General features: G+C 39.6%; 1 protein-coding gene across 1 annotated transcript in view; it reads left to right on the top strand.

The window, feature by feature from the left end:
• The window catches only part of adamts3 (ADAM metallopeptidase with thrombospondin type 1 motif, 3), a 232,580-nt gene that overhangs the window by 61,318 nt on the left and 149,280 nt on the right, over window positions 1-21,982 (top strand). Inside the window, exon 5 of the mRNA XM_022664827.2 lies at window positions 16,319-16,506. Coding sequence (XP_022520548.2) covers window positions 16,319-16,506 — 188 coding nt within the window. The remainder of the gene's footprint in view (window positions 1-16,318; window positions 16,507-21,982) is intronic.

Raw genomic sequence — 21,982 nt, 5'->3', positions numbered from 1 at the left:
TTTTCCCCTCAGGAATGCAGGAGTCTGGAAACTGCTTAGTGACGTCTCAACAAACCGGAACAATCGGCCTTTCTGGCACTTTTGGGAACGACCAAGTAACGGCACACACTTAGGAAGTGAGCCATTGTGATGGCAAGGGACTCGATTGTGAGTAATGGCATCTTCCTTACAGCACTTACAAAGACCCCCCACCCTTCTCCTCATCCTCTTCATCCTCCACATCCTCCTCTTCCAGGAGGCTGTCAAAGGACTCAACATAAATATTTTCCACATTAAGAATAAAAGGCTTTTCAACTGCTTTTTATGCAACTGAATAAAAGAAGGCTGGACACTTTCCCATCCTTCATTTCCATACTGGAACCAGCCATTGCTGCATGCAGATGAATAAATAACAGTAGCACAAGCCAGAAGGAAAAGGAAAGCTTTCTTTATGTGCTGTAAACAAAAAGATGAGAGGCAGGTTTCATTGCACTCCGAAACAGAGTTATGGTGAGGACCCAAAGGGGAAAAACTTCAGAAAACAGCTGAATTTTACGAGTGTCATAAAATCTTTTACAGCCATTACAGTCTCATCAGACTGTTTCCAAGTTTCTACAGAAGAAATTCTTCCAAACAAAAGAAGAAATGGATAGAAGAGTTTGGTATCTGTGAAAATTAATATCCATTGGAGATGCATAGGTACTATTCAGTGTACTGTTAAAAGCGAACTCATAAGAGAAGCCAGGTTTTTATTCAGCTGTTCAGCTGAATAATTAAAATTTTGCAAGAATGGCATGTATACAAGGTAGACAGTTTCCATCAGATCCTTACAAGTGAATAAAACTCTCCATGAAAACGCTTCTGAGAACTACAGGCTGATAAACCTTTAATGTTCAGCTGCTTCTATTTACTGTTTTGTTTAAACTCATGGCTGTATTTTATTGCCATGGTGTTTCAGCAGCAGTCCTCTCATGTTCTTGTACACTAACATGCCAAAGGCCATTGGACAGGAACTAATGATTGTGTTCCAAGATTCAATGGAAACTAAAGACCTGTAAAAACAAGCAAAACTGGCAGCCCCAGAGCATGATGCTACCAACACCATGTGTTACACCTTAGCCCATGTCTGTCTTCTGTTTCTCCCTCATTTGGTCTCTTGTGCTCCTGCCCCTCTGTTTACCTGTCATGTTTCCCAGCCATGTGCTATTGTTGTATTTAGTATCTGTCTCCACCCTAGCTCCGCCCCAGCCCTGCCCTATAGCATTAGTGTTCTCACCTGTGTCCTGTTTGTAACCCCGCCCCCTCGTCATCCAAGCCCAGGTGTTTCTCACTCTCCTCTTGTATTTAAGCCCCTCTGTTTGAATGTTCAGTGTCGAGTCTTTTGTATCCTTTGTATCCTTTGTGCCTTTTGTATCCTCGTATCCTTGCTATCCGTATGTATCCTAGTCTTAGTTTGGTAGTCTGTGTTTCTTAGTCTTTGTTCTAGTTTTTATTCTCCCTGCCTTGTTTTTTTTGTAGTTGTTTGCGTTACCCGTGTTTTGTTTACTGTTTTATTTTATCTTGTTTGTTTAAATAAAATATTTGCACTTACGTCCATCCCTCCGTCTCCCTGTGTAACACCATGCTTATACAGTGTATACAGTGTTCTAGGAGTTGTTTGTGCAAGTTGAGCTGTATATGCTGTTATGCTTTATGAGTTATCTTGTGAGTGAGGCTGGACACTCTCCAGCATGCCCATTGCAAGGTGACATGAATTATTGAGGAGTTCAAGCTAGGTCTGATAGTAGGTAACAGATTCCAGATAAATCAAATTTTGAAAAACATTTTGTGTTTTTAACATTCCTCAATCCATGTTGTCAAAACATTATATTGCTATATTTGTTGATGTAAGGCTTGGATGCATCTGCTCGGCCATGGAAACCCATTAGATTAAGATTTATACCCTCTACTGTTCTTGAGCCGCATGAAGTTCGGGGGTCTTTAGTAAATGACCATGCTCATTTATAGTAATTTTACATTTACAGAGCAAGCTGCTTTTGTTCCCAGTCACTTCCAATTTGTTGTAATAAAACTGACAGTTGACTGTGGATCATTTAGTAATGTAGGAAAGTAGGACATTTCACAAATATGACAGTACCACGCTGGAATTCACTGATCTCCTGAGAGCAATCTATTCTTTCAATAATGTTTGTAGAAGCAGTCTCCATGCCTAGGCGCATGCTTTTATACACCTGTGGCCACGGAAGTGATCTGAACACCTGAATTCAGTTATGGGAATGGGTGAGCAGATTCTTTTGGCAATATAGTGTCATAGAATCAAATTTCATAGAAGACATTACCATTCACAGTGGACAGTGCAGTGGGTGGTTAGATGATCGTGAACGGTGGTACCTGGCTAGAGTTGTCTTTGCAAAATGACAGTTGAATCTGGCAGAAATCATATTCACATTCATCACAGGAAACTCCACATACACATCCTGCAGGTTAGTGCAAAGCATTCTTTAGCTTCCAGAAGTGATGGATACAATAGGACATGTACCTGTTCAATGACTTTTGGCATGTCAGTGTCTGTAGCAAGAGTAAAGGTAGAAGCCAGAGATCAGTTTTTTGCGTTTGTAGAATTTAACTGGACAATGTCTTCTGTCCATCATAACTTCAAAATTGAATGTCTTTCAGGTAGGCTTACAGACTTTGTTCAATATTTGCTTTTTCTGTTGAGTCTTTTGCTATTCAGTAAGCCAAAATCCAGAGTAAATATGCAATGACAGAAACCTAGCTAATGAAATGAAAAGAGTGAAATAATAAATTGGAGCCGCTGCTGCAGTAGTCCGTGCCAAACCCAGCTTGAGACTGACAAATCTGTTGGGAACGCCATGTAGTATTTTCCTGCTCTCAAGCAGAACAAAATGACAGGCCTCTTGTGGGTCCCTTTAACAATGTCTCAAAAGACGGCAGCGAATACAACGCATTGCTTAACATTTAGGCAAAGGGTATGTTTTCACTTTGAGCCCTCACAGCTTGATCTGTGTGGATTAGGAACTCTGTGAAGAGCGCAAGAGCCCAGGAGTCTGGTTTCCATATTGACCTTCTTAGCGCCGTGCACTGTGACCTGACGCTGATCCTCAAGTCAGGGGAAAAAAAAGAGGACTTTCTTCTGTTATCCTATCAAAGCCTCATTTTAGACAAATTATTGATGGTTATAATCCATCCATGGCCTAATGAGTCAGTTTGTCCACGGGGCATTCTCTCTCAAGTTCATTAAAATGTGCACCGCATTGTCGGTTTAGATAAACGGCTGATTTAAGCATGGAAATCGGTGTGAAGTATCTGCCTGTGCTCTCTTGGAGTGTGTTCTGGAGTTCTGGAGTCCTCCAGTTTAAATTCAAACCACTAGTAAGAGTCGCTGTGGCCAAGCTTTCATTTGCTTGTCAGAAAAGCACACAGGGATTCCAAAGTATGCAATGCGCTTCTCTTCCCAACCCAGCTTTGTGCGCAAACGTTCACTTCACCCCGTCAACAAGAGGAAAGTTCCTTGCAACTTCCTTGTCAAGCATTGGCATCACCTGAGGGGAGAGTTTGTGCAATCCTCATAAACTGATCAAGCACAAGTCATAAATCCTCAATTGAGGCAATGTTTTTCCATATTCTCTCGCACACAAAAAAAAACCCAAAGTGTAATAGTTGAGGTCCTGCCTGATGAATTCTTTCCATGAAACCTTGTTATAATTATCCTCTATAGTTCCAGCTCGAAAATAGAGACAACCTTGGGCGCACTCGACATCACTTCAGTGTATCAGAGCTGGTCAGTTAAGCTGTGAGCATTTGTTCCATTGGATCACCCCACAGCCATGCCATCTGGCAGCGAAATAGGAAGTGCTTTATTGCCATCCCACAATACCCTTCTTCTTCACTCTCTGTGCAAGGGCCGCCGGCTTTAGACGCTCTGGCAAAACGAGAGGCATTCCTAGAATTCTTGGCCCATAGGATGATGTCATTGCCACCCTTTTTTCTTATTCTACTCCACAGATTTTAGATTCATTAGCTGAAATTAAAGAAGAAGAATAAGAAGATGCAGCAGGATCTAGTTACCAGTTATCTGTCACTACACTGTAAGGATACCAAGCAGTCACTAAAACTGAAGTGGTACTCTTAAGGTTACCTCTTCAGTACCTTTAGTAGTTAAGGTATTGCAGATGAAGTGGAAATTGTCCATTGAGAAAGTGTAGGTAATGCAACTTTTAGGTACAGAATATAAAGCAAATATGATATGATCTCTGGAAATCGACAAGGTTGGCAGTCATTTTAAGGGATCTGATTTGATTTCAGTCAGAAAGTTCCAATACGGTACATAAACTTTACATATCGGTTGATACCTGATGTCAGTCCTATACCATCCACGAATGCCCTAGATGGATGCTATAGGACTGTTACATACAGTAATATAGTGACTGTAGTTCTTTCTCTTAGCTGGATTACTTGCAACAAAAGATGGTGGAGGAGCTTTTGTTAACACCAGATAACGGTATCCAATCCTAATATCAGATTGGTGGGTGCATCTTTAGTTTATAAAGCATATAGAGTAGTCTCCACAACTTTACCAAGTCTTAGGGCTGGTCAAAATGCTAAAATTTTCACTATTAATGGAAGTTTAATAATTTCAAAATTTGTAAAAACGTATTGTCTATTTGTTTTCTTTTAGGACACTTAATGGACCTCTTAGGCCTGTTTTAAGGATGGTAGTTAAATTAACAATAATTTAAGGGCATTTTGAGACAGGGTACAGTGTAGATTCAATGCGGAAGCATAAATAGACCTGTTATTGTCTAGTCCAGTTTGCAGCATTCAAGTGTGCTTGTATTTTGTTTTTGACCTTTGTAGATAATGTTAGGACACTTTAAGGACCTTCTAGGTCTGTTTTCAGGATGGTAGTGATGGGGGCCTTAAGTGCTGTTTAAAATTGACAACAATTTGAGGGCATTTCGAGACCAGGTACAGTGTAGATTCGATGCAGAGGCATACACTGGCCTTTTACCTGCAAATGTGACATTCAGAATGTGTTTATTTGTAAAAAGTGTGATTGTCTTTTGTCTTTGACCTTTACAGAGTGTTTTAGGACACTTTATGGGCCTTCTAGGCCTGTTTTAAGGATGGGAGTGATGGGGGACTTCAGTGCTGTCTAAGGCTGACAATAATTTGAGGGCATTTCGAGACATTTTTCTGGTTGTGGGCCTTTCTTGATGTCAGTGTAATCATGCTCAGTGTCGCTCATGAAGTGTCCCTGGCTTTCCCAGGGAGCAGGGTTTCCTCTGGACCTTTTTTTTGATGTGAGCGGCTGTGTCATATGCGAGGCATACGCAATTTCACATCCTTCTGGGATATCAGAACCAGATTTCTCTAATGCTGAATATCCGAAAGCATTTTGTTGGGTTTGCGGTGAGGTTTTGTTTGCTTTTTTATCAAGAGCCATCGTTTTTTTTTTTTTGTCTTGCGGTGCACCTGGCTTCTCTTAGACGAAGCTTAATATTAAGACCTCGTTGCATTTCCGTCAGTGTGGCCACATCTGTTTTTGTTTTGTGAGATGGAGAATCTGGAGAACACCAAGCCTCTCGGAGAGAGTGTGTATGTGTGTGTGTGTGGCTCTGTTTGTCTGTCTGTCTGGCTGTGTGTGTGCACACAGCCGCGCTGTGGGAGGGGGTACATCTGCTCGGTTATGGAGGTCTTTCCCCGGGGGACGTCGCAGACTCTGCTCCGGCGTAAGAGAGAGAAAACAGTTGGCACAAGCCTGGTTTTATTCATGCCGCCATCTAGATACAAAGTAGCCCGTCATCCCCAAGACCCCGTGGAACCTTCAGACAGATCCTGAAGATAAGTCTTCCAGAGTAGCCACCATGGGCACATCAATTACGACCCCCCACTGCTTCAACAAGGTCGGCCAGAAGCCTCAAAGAACCCAACTTGATGACTCTACATTATCAATGAAAGCAAGGGTAAAAAATAAAAAGGCCAAGAGTGCAGACTGGCCTTCCCTCTTTCCCCGTTTCCTTCACTTTCATTGGAGGCTGCCTTTCTCTGACTTTGAGAGGATTTAGCTGTCACGTCTCTGACAGCCTGAGTGACATTTGAGAAGGAAGCCAAGTGTCATGTCAGCTCGTGAGGAAAAGCCAAGAGCAAGACTGACAGAGGTCCACTGCCTGTTTGCTTTATATGCCATGATTTATTTATGACACTCCATTTATGATTCAAATAGGAGCCGTCCTCATGTCAAGCAGTGGATGGAGTTGTAGGAGTTGTAGATTACCTGTGAGAGGTGTTGTTAAATGGAGCTGCTTTGTTAAAACTGTTGAATATCCAATGCCAAATTGCTACTTTAAATAATGAGTTTCTGCTTCTTTTGTACAGTTAAGCATTGATGAGCATGTTTGTGTTTTGTTATTTTGCACAAGCTAACACTAACGTGTGGTAAGCGCACAGCATGGCCAGCAAAAGGGGCGTGGCCAGCAACACCGTGAGAGTGATTTTGTGTAAAGAAGTTTATGAACATGTTTTGTTGTATAGCAAATACAACTATTCTAACTTGTGTAAAAAGAGGTATAATAATATATCCCCTTTATAAAGAAGTAAGGGCGCCGAGTGGTCCAGTGGTCTAAAGCGCTGGCACAATGAGCTGGAGGTCGCAGGTTCGAACCCCCGCTAATGCAGCTTTGCCATCAAGCTGCCGGCACTCAGAGAGAGCACAATTAGCCCTGCTCGCACCGGGTGGGTAGATGGTGCTCTCTCCCCACATCACTTCTAGGGTGATGTCTGCAGCACAGGGCGTCTGTGAGCTGATGTGCTGGAGCCAAGTCGCTGGGCTTTCCTCTAAGCACGCTGGCTGCATCAGCAGCAGCTCAAAAAGAAGCAGCGGCTGGCTTCACATGTATCAGAGGAAGCCTGTGTTAGTCTTCACTCTCCTGTTGTGTTGGGGCATTACTAGTGAAAGGGGGAGTAAATGAGTGGGTTGGCTAATTGTAATTGTAATAATAAAATGAGACTTAGTTAAATGATTTTGTAATGGTTAATAATGTCTTAACTAATGTCAATTAATCATTAGTTGACATATGCTTTAGTAAGTACTGTTAATTTATGTACCCTTATTGTAAAGTGTTACCCAGACTTTCAGCACTTTGCTCAGCTCGGGGCCCGAATTAGCATATAGCACAGACTCAGTACAGACATACTGACACACACTCAGTGCATTATATTCATAGAAGTGCACAGTATAACAGATGCTGCCAGTCATTGTAAAAGTCCTTGATATTTTTTGCAGGGCGTAAGTGCTGCTGACAGCAGAACGACTGTGCTGATAGAAGTGATGAAGAATGCCCTCTCTCAGGGCAAGTTGACATTGTCGCTGTGGACAAACATGCAAATACTCTTCCATTAGAAAAAATGACAACTTTTTGCCCTGGCATTTCTAAAGCTTTAGAAAACCTTTTCTGAATTATGCATAAAGAGCCGTGATTGAGCAGTCAGTGTGGGTCAGAGCACTGACAGTAGCATAAAGAAAAAGTTCCTTCTCTAGCAGAAGAGAACTTTCTACAGTGCGGGAAGAAGACTTTAATCAGTTGTAGGCTGCCTATTGAAGCTGTGGCATTTCATGTGAGTTTCCTCATAGGTTTCAGTATAGTGTGTGTAACTGTTTGCCCTGAATGATGTAGTATATTCTTCAAAAAGAGTTTTCTTCAGGGGCTCTTTTATAAAGGCAGTTGATCTTGACTTTAGTTCAATGGAAAACCCACCTACATACCAGAGATAAATCTGTTCTGTGTGGAGGAATTGGCTAAAAATTGATCAACAGTTACCAGAAATCTTTAATTGCAGTTATTGCTGCAATGGATGGCCATACCAGACAGTTCTCATACTTACTCACAAACAAATGTTATATTGGTTCATTGTCTCGTTTGTTTAACTGGCATTTTTCTTTATCTATTTTTTTTTTTACGATTTTAGGAAAATCTGTGATGTTTTAGGTCAGTTTTTAGGTTTTATATGCAAAAATATATAGAACATTCTACTATATCTTGTAACTCCATGTAGTTGAGTGTAGGCCTGTCACAGTTATTTTTGTTGGATAATAAATTGTCCTAGCTAAGATTGTTATAAAATATACTTTAGTTTTAAGACCATTTAGTGCTACAGATACAGTACCTGTCAAAAGTTGGACATACATTCAGGGTCCTATCGTACACCTTGCGCTAGGCACAAGGCAATGCTCTTTGCTATGTTAAACCCCGTCAACAGTCTTTTTTCACACCTTGTGTTAAAATAGCATTTAGAGTTTAGGAATAAATCTACACTGATGGATGTGGTGGTCTGGAAGTGAGGTGTGTTCAGGTAAATTTCTGGCGTGTTGCTATTTTGGCAGCAGAAAACACAGGTGCTCCACTGACTGATTAAAACCCTGACAACATTCAGTCATTAGAGTCCATTCCTGTAGGTGCGCCATTTGCACGACAGAGGGCACACCTAACTTTTAACTCAACAATAAACAGTATAAAGAATAAAATAACATTGCTGTTACCTTAAATGAGCTGCTGGAGTATCTTCACAGCGTGAACACGCAGGTCAGTATACTCTGCTGAGACTCATAAAGCGTTGCACTGTTAAGATACGAACGTGCCAAAGTCAGAGCTCATCTGGCTCTTAAAGAGAATGTGAGGCAAGTGACACACTGATTGATTTATGTCACATTGCGCCAAAAACATACCTATGATTAATTTAAGAGAATTAGTACATGTTTTTAAGTGTTTCGAGGCGAATTTTTTGTGCCCTCTTGATAATAAAGACACACCCACACACCCTAAATCCAGCCGCATGATCCACAATTGAACGGTGCGCTATAGGTTTGCTAAAACAGAGCCCTCAGTGTTTTTCTTTATTTCTTTATTGAATTTATTTTCTAGATTGTTTATTAATATGACAGACATCAAAATCACAGCGTGACGGAAAAGCAGCCAATTCAAAGAGTCAATACAGAAATGTTTATTCCTTTATCTTGTATCTTCCTTATCTTGAGTTCAGATGAGTATCAGCCAAAATGAAGCTAAATGGAGCCTAGAGCTTAAAGTTAAATGTACACTTACAGGGTTTTATTGAAGTAGAATAAAGTGTTAGTCATCATCTCATCCATGCTTTGGTTCAGTTACTCTATAACTCTATAATTAAAACATCTCTGGTTTTAAAGGTAGAAGCCTCTTGCAGCTTTTTCTGCAGCCAGAGTTCTTAAACTGGAATCAAAAGGCGAGCTGGATGGACAACACAAGCTAACTTTTTAAGGTCTTACATGGATTCAGCACGAAGGCCTAGTGAATCAAAGAGAAAAAAACAACGTAAAAGCTTTGAATAAATGTGTGCTCATGAGGAGTATCCCCTCCCCTGTCCTCCACACCTTGCTTCATTTTGGCTGCTGAAGCTTACAGTTTGCCAGCTCAGCTTGTAATATTTACAAGGGCATTCTCTCATGCTTATAAAGTGTTCCAGCAGCTCCTGACACTTTAGAGCCCGGCTCCTGCCTTTATTCCTCGCTGCCACGTGTTCGAAAAAGCTCCACGTAAAGCGCCTCCCGCAGCATCTCTCGGCTCCTCCGCTATGCTGTTAGTTATTAGCACGCTGTTCCGTCTTAGTTGTGGATTCTAGTAGGCAGCGAAAAAGACCCACCTTCAGCCTTCAAAGGGAGGGCTGTTAATCTGGGTTTTATGTGCGGAAAGCCGATCTACCCCCTTTTCCGAAGGTAAATAAAAGCAAGGCGAGCAAAATTAAATCCAGTCACGCAGCTCTCCACCAACCCCCCCCTCCACTTTTGATTCTCCACACTGACCCATATTTTGCTACTTGCCACACTGTAAATAATGGAGCTGGATTAGACAATGCTGAAATGGAATCAATTCTGAAGTAGCTCATCAATAAATAAGTCGAGGAGCTACAGTGGATGGTTTTTTAGAGACTGGTCACTGCCAGCTTGCGTTGGCCTCTTTGTGCGAAAAAGAGGCCAAACGTTTTAGACGGAGAGGCCTAATTTCCTTACCTTAGAGGGGAATTTATATAATTTCTGTATAATTCAGTGCTTACAATACAAACAAGCTCATTCACTCTCACTGAAAATTAATAGACTAAATAGTCATGCATTTGTTCTCTGATGTTTGGGATATTGATAAGATGGCATTTGTAAGATGGCGATTTTAAAATCTACTTTTCTATCCACAGATGCATCTCAAAAAATGAGTTCAAAATGTAAAACTCCCATATTATATAGATGTATTTCCCACAGTGATCTATTTTAAGCGTTTATTTATGTTATTGTTGATTCAATTGGTACTTTTGGCAGTGTTGGCAGTGTGCCAAGTCCTGCTGGAAAATGAAATTTGCACTTCCATAAAAGTTGCTAAAGTGCTGAAAGATTTTGTGGGAAAACACTGCACTGACTTGATATAATAATATAACACAGTGGACCAACACCAGCAGATGAAATGACTCTCCAAACCATCACTGATTATCAGTAAATTTTGCATTTCATTTGTAAACTCTTTCATTTGAAGGAAAAGTGAAGAGACACACAGTCCAAGCTGCTTGAGGTCTAGTGTGAAGTTTCCACAACCAGTGATGGTTTGAAGAGCCACTGTGCAGCTATGAATTATGTTTAGGTACTAGTTACATTTCAAAACAGTTAAAAATGTCAATGCCAAATACAAAAGAAAAAAGAAATATTTAAGTAGATAGACGGGTGGATTTAACAGGCATAAGCAGAAAGAGAGAGAGAGAGAGAGAGAGAGAGAGAAAGAGGAAAGTTGAGAGGGTGAAAGTTGGGTCCAAGGCTTTAATCTATATTTCATAATAAGTGAAATCTAATCTACCTTCTGAACTTCAGAGCAGGAAATGTAATATGTTAACATCTACTAAATACACCATAAACAATAAAAAAAACACGAAATAAAACTGTCATACATCACCAGGCTCTATGAGAATTACGCCAGAACATTGGTGCAAAATCGTCAAAATGAATACTGCGCTAAACGCTGACAGCATCATTAAAAATAAAAAAATCTAAGATAAAAAATCCTCAGATTTAACAATTCCCCCTCTATAATAATCCAGCTAGTGATTACTTTTCATTATGGTTCAATCTGCTGATTTGTCAATGGATAAATGTTTTTTTCAATTAATGATATTTTAATTTATTACATAGTAACAATTTGGTGGCATACATTATGATACCCCATTTTTCATAGCCCTCATAATTTTTGCAAAGAGAAAAGTAAATTTATTGTTGAGAGACAAAGTGCAGAACATTACAGAAGCCCTGCACGAAGATGCATTTCTGGGTTTACCTGGAAAGGTTAATGTGGTGTCCACCCTTGTTGTCGATTGGTATCAGTGATGTTGATTGAGGACCTTGGTTCCAATCATCACCAGTGTAGGGAAATCGGAGCCACAGTCCTCTATGACAAACAATATTACATCTAAACATTCATAATAACTGTTTCTATCCAAAACACTGAATTAAGAGACTTTAGCTGAATTTAGCTGGAGTTGCTGGAATTCCCGTTAACAAAATAGGATGGGAATCAGGCAAAATACTGCTTTTGTGTGGTTAAAACTTGTGCTTTGACTAAACATAACAGTGCCCTGCAATGATAAAGCTAATGCATGCTTTCGCTTCTGATTCTGTTTCTGCTTCTGGTGGCTTGAGACATGTTAGGGCCTATGCATTTATGCAAGCGGCTCAAAAGTCCCTCAGCTTCCAAAATACAATCTCTATAATGTAGTTGGTCGGAGGAATTAGCTGGGATTTATGCCCCACAGGCAAAAATAGAAGATTAACTGGCTGGTGGTGAACACACACACTCGTACACACACACACTTCAGTACTTCATGTTTCTAATGCTGACCGGTTTCTCATGAACGGACGCATTCTGTGTAGCAGAGCCGAAAAAAACCCATTAGCGCCTGTGTGTTGGAGTGCGTCGCTTTGACGTAGCGCTGAAACCCAACTCCTCCAGAGGCGTTCAGCCCGGGCACAGTAGATTTCCACTGGCGACCGTTCGGCCTGAGCGAGTCGCCATTGGTGGTCGTATTTGTTTTTTTACATATTTTAATAAGCGATACTGGCCGGCAGTGTTGCCACGTGTGTGCTATCTTTTCTTCACCATTTCCCCAGTGGAGAAATCCCCAAGGGAACGAGGTGCACAGCCACTGTGGGTCAGGCCGACCAAGCTGGGACACACACACAAACACACACATGCTCCTAAAGGAGTCTGAAAGGAGTCTGAGGGGAAGCCCTGTATTTTTTGAAGTGGAACGATGTTTACCCTTCTGGGATCTGGGCAGCGCAAGAATGTGTGTGTCATGACGGGACACGGGGTAAAGGAATGCGCCTCACAATCCCCACACTGTAGACCCGAGCCAAACCCGGAGCGAGAGACGCTCACTGTTTTCCTTTAGCAGCCACGCTAAGGACCAGCAGAGGTCCATAAACTGGAGTGGGAGACAAGAGAAGTAGACCTAGATCAATGCACTGTAACCCATTATCCTGAAGGTGGTGATGCTATGAATCACTATTTATAGATCATAAGGGTAATGTTTTTTCTGTTTAGTACAGTATAGAACCATTTTATAACGTTCTTTGAATATATTTGGACATGTTGGTCCAATGCCATTTCTCTTTTGTACCCTACCCCTTGTTTTTAAGAGTTACAAGGGAAAGGGGTGAAATCCTCCCACTTAAAAATTGGGACAACCGTTCAAGCTCCCAATACAGATACAGCTAGAGCAGTGGAGCGCTAAATATAACGTTTAGCAACTTAGCTGCTGCTGGTTAAAGCTGATGTCTGTAAGTTTTGGGAGTCAGGGCCCTCTCTGGTGAGAATGGATGATTGCACAGAGCATGCGGAAGAATCATTTCAAACTGGGCGGGTGTGATGCGGTCTCCTCTCAGAGTGGGTGAATCCGATTCCAGGTTATGTTTAGCCAGAGAGAGACACAGAGAGTGCTTAGTAAGAAACCTGACTTCTTCGCTTTTTTGTTTTTACTATGGGTGAATGAGCTCCTGAACTCTGAGTTTTCCCTTCTGAAGTCTCAATTGCTCCACGCCGCTGCTTTTTAGAGGCTGTACAGACGCGTGACATGGCCAGAAGAACTCCCGTAACACCCCAGTTTTTAGAATGAATACATTAGGCTTAGCAGAGATGGTCATTCCAGCACACTGGTACCATTAAACACAATATTTTATGCCTTCTCCACTTAGAAATGCTTCTAATTTTTGTTTAAAAAAGAAAAATAACATGGACTGCCGCTTTAAATAGTTAATTTTCGGGCTTATTATATATCTTCAGAAAAGGAGAAAGTGAATCAGTTTAGTAAGAAGACGTGGGCCAGAACTGATCACCAGTTACCAGAATAGTTTGAAGTTATTGCGTCACAGATAGGGCTGGGTATCGTTTTTTACATTTTTGTTTGGTTCGAACAAACCAAAAATGAGCATTTTATTCATGGCACTTTATTAATCAAAAATAAAACAACAGCATTACTTTAACTGCTTAAACTACAAATATTGTTCCCTAAGCATATTGCTGGATGCATTTCTGGTTTTAAGAGTTCTTTTTAAGAAATATCAGCACTAGATTCAGCAAAATTCATTTATTTATTATTTATATTAGTGGTGCCAATCACTTAAAAAATCAATATAATCATGCTGCATGCTAATTCCATTTCTAGTTCCATTTCAGTCACAATTAAATTTTAATACCTAGCCCTATTCCCTAAATTGGTACATGCACACTCTTTAGTCAGTTTTTTAAATTAAAGACGAAGATGTAGAACAATTTTTTTTGTATATTTTGATATTTGTTGGTGTAGTTGTAAATTCATTGCGAAATATTGGTTTAAATTATCCAACAGACACTGAAATAGCTTTAAAGCATTTATCTACTAACACTGATGAAAATCTTAATAATAATACATTGATAAAATAATAAAAAAGTAAATTGTTAATTGTAAGACATGGGTCTATGACTCTCTTAACAATTCCCTAAAAAACTTGTGTTCAAATAGAATGGTCTGTGTTTTAGAGCTTTATAATAAAAAAAGAGTAACAAAGAGCCATCAGAGTTTGTTTCAGGCGTTCTTGGCTGCTGTCCACTTGCATAAAGCAAAGAGCCGATGAACAAAGTGGTCTGGGATTGACTCAGGCCTTGATATTGTCACTGTAAACAAACATGCAAATCCCCTTCCATTATGAAATGTGACAGCCCCTGGCTTTCTGCAGACATACAAAAGGCTTCAGGATGCTGTCTGAATTATGCATAAAGAGTGGCTGAACTGCCATTCTAACCAAAGCTTCTGGGTCAGGTCATTGAATGTGTCAGAATTCATGTTTGCTGTGTAATGAATGTAACAGAATGTGAAGTTTTACATTTCATTCACTGTTGTTGGACTTTATATAGTGTTTGTGGCACATATGGCAGAATGTTTTACTTAGTATGTTTAATATAATGTTATTACCCTTATTACAGCTGTTAAACATGATGGTGGAAATATCATTATTTGAAACTGTTTTGCTGCTTTACGTCTAGGAAGGCTTACCATTGTTGATGGATCATACTGAAAATTGGGTTCTTACAACTTATAACAGTAATAGAACACATTTAGTGTGAAAATAACTATTTTGTATTGAGCAATTTAAATATTCATTTGTCCACCATCAAGCAAACACTGAGCACAAATTGTGTTTATTATAGGAAAAAAAGGAGAAAGCAACTAATGTCCAAAAAGAACATTGTCTGAAGTTTCCTCAATACCAAGACCGTAATCCAAAAACTTTCAAGACGGGTGAATCCATTTGGTGAAATGGTAGTGTTGAGTTTGTTGAAAACAATTCCAGCTGTTAAACATGGTGGTGGAAGAATCATTATTTAGGATTGTTTTGCTCCCAATGGACTTCTACACAGTATTGAACTGGTTTTTGTATCAAAGACTAAAAATCTTTGAATTTAATCAATAATACGTTTTAAAGAACTAATTTATACCATCTGCATGGCTCTTATGGTTGTTGTGATTCTACAAAGACCCCCCCAAAGAACCCTACGGACTGATTTTACGTCCAAAATCACACCTTGTGTTCTCAGCTTAATTACTCAGGAATCCTTTCACACATAAACATAAGGTTAGAAAGGGCGGAGCTTACTCTTTCTAAAAATATTGATGACATCCCAGTGCGGTAAAACATCTACAAGAAACTCTTTGAGAAAAACACTTAAAAAAGTGAGATCTCCTTTCCCAACCAATATTATTCACTTCTAGTGCTTCAAACATATTTATATGATGTTTCAAACCAAATAATATCAGTAAATGACTCAAAAGTTTCCACAGAAAAAGTGTACTACCTGCTTTACTCAAACTAAAGCTAGGTATGATGTGCACTACTTTATATAGTTTTTATTTTACTTGCACTATTTTTACTAAGTAGTTATTTTGCACTAAACATTTTTATTTATTTTGACTAAAAAGTTTACATTTTTGTATATAGTTCTCTTTGTGTGTCCTGATAAAATTACTGAAAGACATAGGCTGCTCTGAATGTCAGGTTTTTAGTAATCTACATGTATCCTAGAGGTGTGATTATTGATTATCAAGAAAAATAAATTCACCTGATGCTCTCCTTGTATTGTGTCAAAGTAATAATTAATAAGCCACACAATGAACTATATTCTTCTATATCTATATTTATATATCTATATTCTTCTATATTCTATATTCTTATATATCTATATCGATATATCTATATTCTTATATATTCTATATTCTTATATATCTTATGCTTGCAACTCATAAACACTCTAGTCTAACCTTTTGAAAAGATATCTTAGGTGTGAATATAAGTCGATACATTCAAAATTAAGTTAAAAAAAACAGGCACTTGGAAAAATTGTGACCAAAACAGAATCAGTTCCAGGAAAATAGAACAATTCTGCTTCCTTTTACATATTAAATGGTTATATTTTTGAGCAGCTGTATGGCTTCTGGAGTAAAAGAGCTCATAGCATGTAGCTGTCTGATGTAATTACTGTGTTATACCTGTAAGAGGAACTGACAGAAACAAAGAAAAAACACACTAAAACAGCCTAGGGCTCAAAGGGTTAAAGAGTGAATGATATGAGAAGATACACTCTACACCTGGATTTTAAAATAGCAGTTAGAAAAACTACACTGGTTCAGTCTGTTGACTCCAACATGTTAATTTGTTCTCAGTAAGTGTTTCACAAGTGTTTCTGAAAAAAACTCATTCACTTCAATTTTGTTCCTCCAGAGCCTGAACTGGATGTTCCAGGAGTGCTGGACAACATTGCCAAGCAAGTTAACCACACGACCAGGAAACGCAGACATGCTGGGGAAGAGGACTACAACATCGAGGTGCTTCTGGGTGTTGATGACTCTGTTGTGCGCTTTCACGGAAAGGAGCATGTTCAGAACTATCTGCTGACGCTGATGAACATTGTGAGTATTTTTTGTGAGTAACACCTTCAGTATTATACAGATAAAATGTTAGTGATAAATAGTCTTGGTACTAGGGGCCTTGAAGGATAATCCAGGTAAAGTCCGGTACAACTGATTGTGTTGACACGTACAGCTCCAGGTTACCGTGCCTGTGTGAAAGGCGCTCTAGATAAGTAAATATTGAATTACAGGAGATGTTGTGAAGGTTCTATGGGAGTTTGCTTTGGAGTTCAGACTTCAGTACACTGAAGGATCTGCCACACATAAAGAAAAAGAAAAGAATATTTTGGAACTGTAAGTAAAACATGACTAGATGACTGAAAGATGCAGTAGGCTGGACAGCTCAGGGCTTTAAAATTTAAAATGTGAATTTTATATTCAACACAGGAAGCAGCTGGTAACTGGAGCAAGTTGTAAAAGACACAGGCATGTGGGCACTTTGGTTGAATTTTGGAAAACTTTAAATACACTGTAATCAGGTAATGGTTTCAGAGTGCAGTCCAGTGAAAAAGATGCGATGTTGCAAAGCATGTAGGAGCACTTTGTTGTTCTTCAGTTTCTTTGCATATTTTATTATCCTTCTTTTACACTCTTTTCTTTAACAATTAGGACCACCACAGCATAGCATTATTTGGGTGGTGGGTCATTCTCAGCACTGTCTGTGTTAGGATTGAATGTTGTGCTGGTACAAGTAGATCAAACACAGCAGTGCTGCTGGAGTTTTTAAACACCTCAGTGTCACTGCTGGACTGAAAATAGTCCACCAACATTGTCAATTTCACATCGTCCCTTGGGCAGCATTCTGTGAGGAAGACCAACACAAGCTGTGAAGCGACAGATGATCTTCATCTTCATCTCTGGCTGCATCCAGAAACCCCAAAAGTTTCTCCTTTTCCTATTGATCCTTTCCTCGTGAACCAGAAATATATATAGTGACGCCATCTTTTCATGCAGGAGAAGACAAAAGAAACCACTTTAAATTCTCCTAAAGCATCTTTGAGTGGAGGATACACCAGAGTATCCTACCCACGACCACTTTTAAATAGCCAATAAACCCTAAAGCATATTTTTTCTCCATTAATAGCTGAATGTGTTCCTGTAAAGTAATGTGCTTAATGTGGTTAAACCTTTCCTAACCTTTAAAAAAAGAGCTTATATTGTAGTAATTTCTGCCTCTGCAGTGCCCTCTTAGGTTTAACTGTGCTATAGGTGAGGATGATGTATCCGAGTACTTTGGTATGCAAACACATCACAATATGCAAATCAGTCAATCAATAATACCGCACCCCACCCCCCCCATCCCCCCCCCGCTGATGTCCAACCATCTGGGTCTCACCGCTATCAGAGGCACACTGCAGCCAATCAGCTCTCCCTCCTGCCCCGGATCTAAACCCATACATCACCCAGTGCTCCTCCCAAACTACCTCTCCCATTTTTTTAGCCTTTTTCAAATTTGAGTCAGCACAAATTAGGGTGTTTAGTTCCCTTTATGGATTTTGATGTGACATTACTATGGCCATGCCCATGGAGCACAGAAGCATTTTTTTTATGAATAAATTCATTATGATTCCATATATTTATTGAATTTTGTAATACACTGTGTAAAATTAATACAACTTCATAAACCTCAAAACATACATGCCTGTAGAACATATATAATCACTTCTTGTGGACAAATAAAAAATAGATAAACACACAAGGCCTCCGCTTTTATCTGATTGGCAGATACATTTAGAAATGTTTTAATTTCTCTGCAGTGGGCAGGATTTTAAACATTGACAATTAACACAATTTAATTGTTGCAGCAGCTGTGATTGGCTGGGCATTATAACAATTAGTATAAGCTGAAGGTAAGCGTTTTGATTGGCTCAGTTCATCAGTAGTCAACATCCTATTAAAAGAATTTAGTTGTCCCATTTACCCAATGATTATTGCTCATTCTCTCCTCCATTCCAGTAGAGGAGCAGTAGAGAAGTTTCTGGGTACCACTTTAAAAAAGGCTTCCTTTAAAGGGTTTATAAATAGTTTATAAAAAAAGTCTATTAATGGTTGTGAATTAAGTTGTAAATACTGTTTTTTAACATATCTAAATAAATGGAAAGACATAGTAAGATAAGCATCTAGTAAGATTTAACTGAGGTTTAACAGTATAAACAAATTTGAAATCACTTTTTGGTACAAGGCAGGCCACTGTTGCCCCTCCTATTTATGTCTTGTAACTGCTTATTAATGGTTTATAACTTAATTAATAACCATTAATAAACTCCTTTGTAAACTGTTTATAAATCCTTTATAAAGGAGCCTTATTTTAAAGTGGTACCAGTTTCTGAATGCAGCCTCTGACATTGACAGCTAGGTAGGAGTAGACAGTGAGTGGAGAACAGTGTTTAAAAACTCCAGCAGCACTGCTGTGTCTGCTTGTGATCAATACAAGCACAACACACAATCATCATCTCAATCAGTGTCACTGCAGTGCTGAGAATGACCCACCACTTAAATGATACTATGCTGCTCTGTGGTGGTCCTGTGGGGTCAAGAACATTGAAAAACAGGGTAAAAGAAGGATAATATAAAGTATGCAGAGAAGCAGAAACAGGACTACAGTCTAGTCTGTAAGAATAGTACTACAAATGTATTACCTGATCAGTGGAGCTGTCCAGAGCTTTACAACATTGTGTGACTAATGTAACGTCTTTTTCATTGGCCTAGTCTTTTAAAACCATTACCAGATTATTTGTATAGAGTATATTCAAAGTTTTCCACAATTCAGCCAAGGTACCAAGGTGCTTCAGAATCAGAAGAAAGTACAGGATCATTGAGAACTCTCAGGGCAGACTCATATAGAATATTTCCACTAACAAAAGCTGAAGCTGTGAGGTACAATGCTTTCCATCACCCAGTCTGGGAATAGGATGTTGGAGATGGGTCTATAATAAGAAAGTGAAGATGTACCACACCCTGATAGAGAGACGTTGGGACAAGCAGGAATCAAGCAGTAGGAGAAGAAAGGAAATCAGGGAAAGAAAAGTGGGAGCAGGGTCAAGTTGACAAGATGAGGAAAAAATGTCCTAAAATTAAGTCATAGGCTTGTCCACAATTCGACAGAGGTGAACGCACAGAGAAGAGAGTTAGCAGAGAGTGAGAAAATCTCAAAATACCTGCCACTTATCAGAGTAGCTGGGAGTAAATGACAAAGTTTTGTTTGTGATATAAAAATAAAACAGTCACCAAACAGCTCTGACACCAGCGGAACACAGCAAGTCTTTCTCTATGTTGACCATGATTATATTATAGAAAATCAATATGCTGTGTAAAACTCAACCAGTCCAGAACAGCCAAGAGCTCAGACGTGAGTGAGCAATTAGTGTCAACATGAATATTAATTCACCAAATAACATCAGAGCAGAGCAGCTAGATGAAGACATTTCATGCAGTTCATTTTAATCAGATAAAAATGGGATGCAGCTTTGAGAGGACAACAGCTCAACCGCTGCAGCTGTAGATGTATCATTGTGGAATATCACCTCTTTGACCTACAAACAATAAAAGATGCAAAAAAAAACCCACAGTGGGTCAAAAACAATGCCTAGATTTGGAACATAGGAATTTAGACCCAAATTAAGGGTGAATTTTTATTGAAGTTTCTCCAGCACCAAGGGTGGGTGCAGCAGCATTAGCAATAGCTGCTAACTGCAGCACTAGCTCTTTTACCATTCAGAGGCTAGTATATCAAACTGTAGTCTGTGTGTTTATCATGTTAAAACAAGTTATTTGGGACGAATCGTTAGCCAATAGCACCCTGGGTTACCGGGACACTCAGGGTTCCTCAGTGTAGAGCTATTTGGTGGCATTTACGACCCGCTAGTGCTGCGGTTAGCGGCTAATGCTAATGCTGCTGTACCCAGCCTTAGTGCTGGAGAAACTTCACTTAAAGTCATCCTTTTGAGGGGGCTCCAAGTGGTCCAGCGGGCTAAGCGCTGCCACGATGATCAGAAAATCACCGGTTCGAATCCTGTTCATGAAGCCCTGAGAGAGCACAATTGGCCTTGCTTTCTCTGGGTGGGTAGATGGAGCTCTCTCCCCACATCACTCTAAAGGGTGATGTCACTCAGCACAAGGCGTCTGTGAGCTGATGTATCGGAACCGAGTCGCTGCCCTTTCCTCCGAGTGCGCTGTGATGCTACTCTGCAATGCTGCATCAGCAGCAGCTCGAAAAGAAATGGTTGCTGACTTCACATGTTTCGGAGGAGGCATGTGTTAGTCTTCACCCTGTTGGGGCATCACTAGTGATATGAAGAGTCCTAATGAGATAAATAAATAAATTTAAACATTTAAACTCATTCTAGCCTGTTTGGACAAACTGTACAAAATTGCTGGATCTTGGAAAGCTGCAGGAGAGTGGAGATGGACTGTTTAACAAAGGTTACAACTCTTTACCATGTTTTACTACAACTCAATTTCACACCGGAGTTCTCCTTTAAGGCCATGATGTTGAATAATGTGAGCAAGTTCAAATCAATAAGCTATGAGTTCATACTGAATGACACCACTATTTTTATTTTTTTACAATGATAAGTGTTCTAAGGGTTAATACACTCAGCACACACACACACACACACACACACACCACAGATCTACAGTTTCTCCTGTTGAGTTAATTTGGAGTTGCTCCTCTAGTCATTAATTTCAAGTCCAAGATTAAATGGCATCTCACTTGTTTGAATGCCAATGCACGTGAGCTGATAGACGCTAGTCGATACTTTCCTGTTTCCCTTTTCACTAAATTGCCCTTGTTGATAGATTACACATCCGTGTGGTGGGAAATTTCCCAGGTGTAGACACTGTTTGCCAGGAGCTGAGGCACATCTCCAAACCTTTCAGTTCAAACCTCTCAGAAGCGGAAGTTCACAGGCTCCACAGCACCGTTACCATCTGTTGTGAGAAGAACAAATAAATGATGAAAACATCCATTGATCTTTTTTGTTGGGAAAGCAAAGCCTGTTAGTTTTCCCCTGGCTTTGTTCTTTTTGTTAAAATATGACCTTACATTAGATTAGAGGCCCTGAGTCCTGTTTTACTAAATGCCTCCCTGACGGTAATACCATTAGCCTCAGACTTTGAAGGTGCGGTAACTGTTTAAAGTGGATTTACTGCACTGAAAAAAATGACAAACTTACTGGACCAAAATATTAGATGCGGCAGTGGAGAATTTCTGTGCATTACATCAGTATATCTTTCAGTTCATTTTTTAGGTAATAGTTGTATTGCTATAGACTATAATTATGGTTGAGCATTGCAAAGCATTAACTGAATTATTATTATTATTATTATTATTATTAGTAGTAGTAGTAGTAGTAGTAGTAGTAGTAGTATGGTCACTTTTTTCAAAATGTTTCTTCTCCAGTAATTTTTGAGATATTGACACATTTCCAACTTCAGATTGTGCTTCAGGCTTGTATACAGGTTTTCAGTAAGT

This window comes from Astyanax mexicanus, chromosome 22 (assembly GCF_023375975.1).
Source record: "Astyanax mexicanus isolate ESR-SI-001 chromosome 22, AstMex3_surface, whole genome shotgun sequence".
Classification (NCBI taxonomy): Eukaryota; Metazoa; Chordata; class Actinopteri; order Characiformes; family Acestrorhamphidae; genus Astyanax; species Astyanax mexicanus.
The sequence above is the reverse complement of the archived record's forward strand: the minus strand, read 5'-3'. Positions and strand labels throughout refer to the sequence as shown.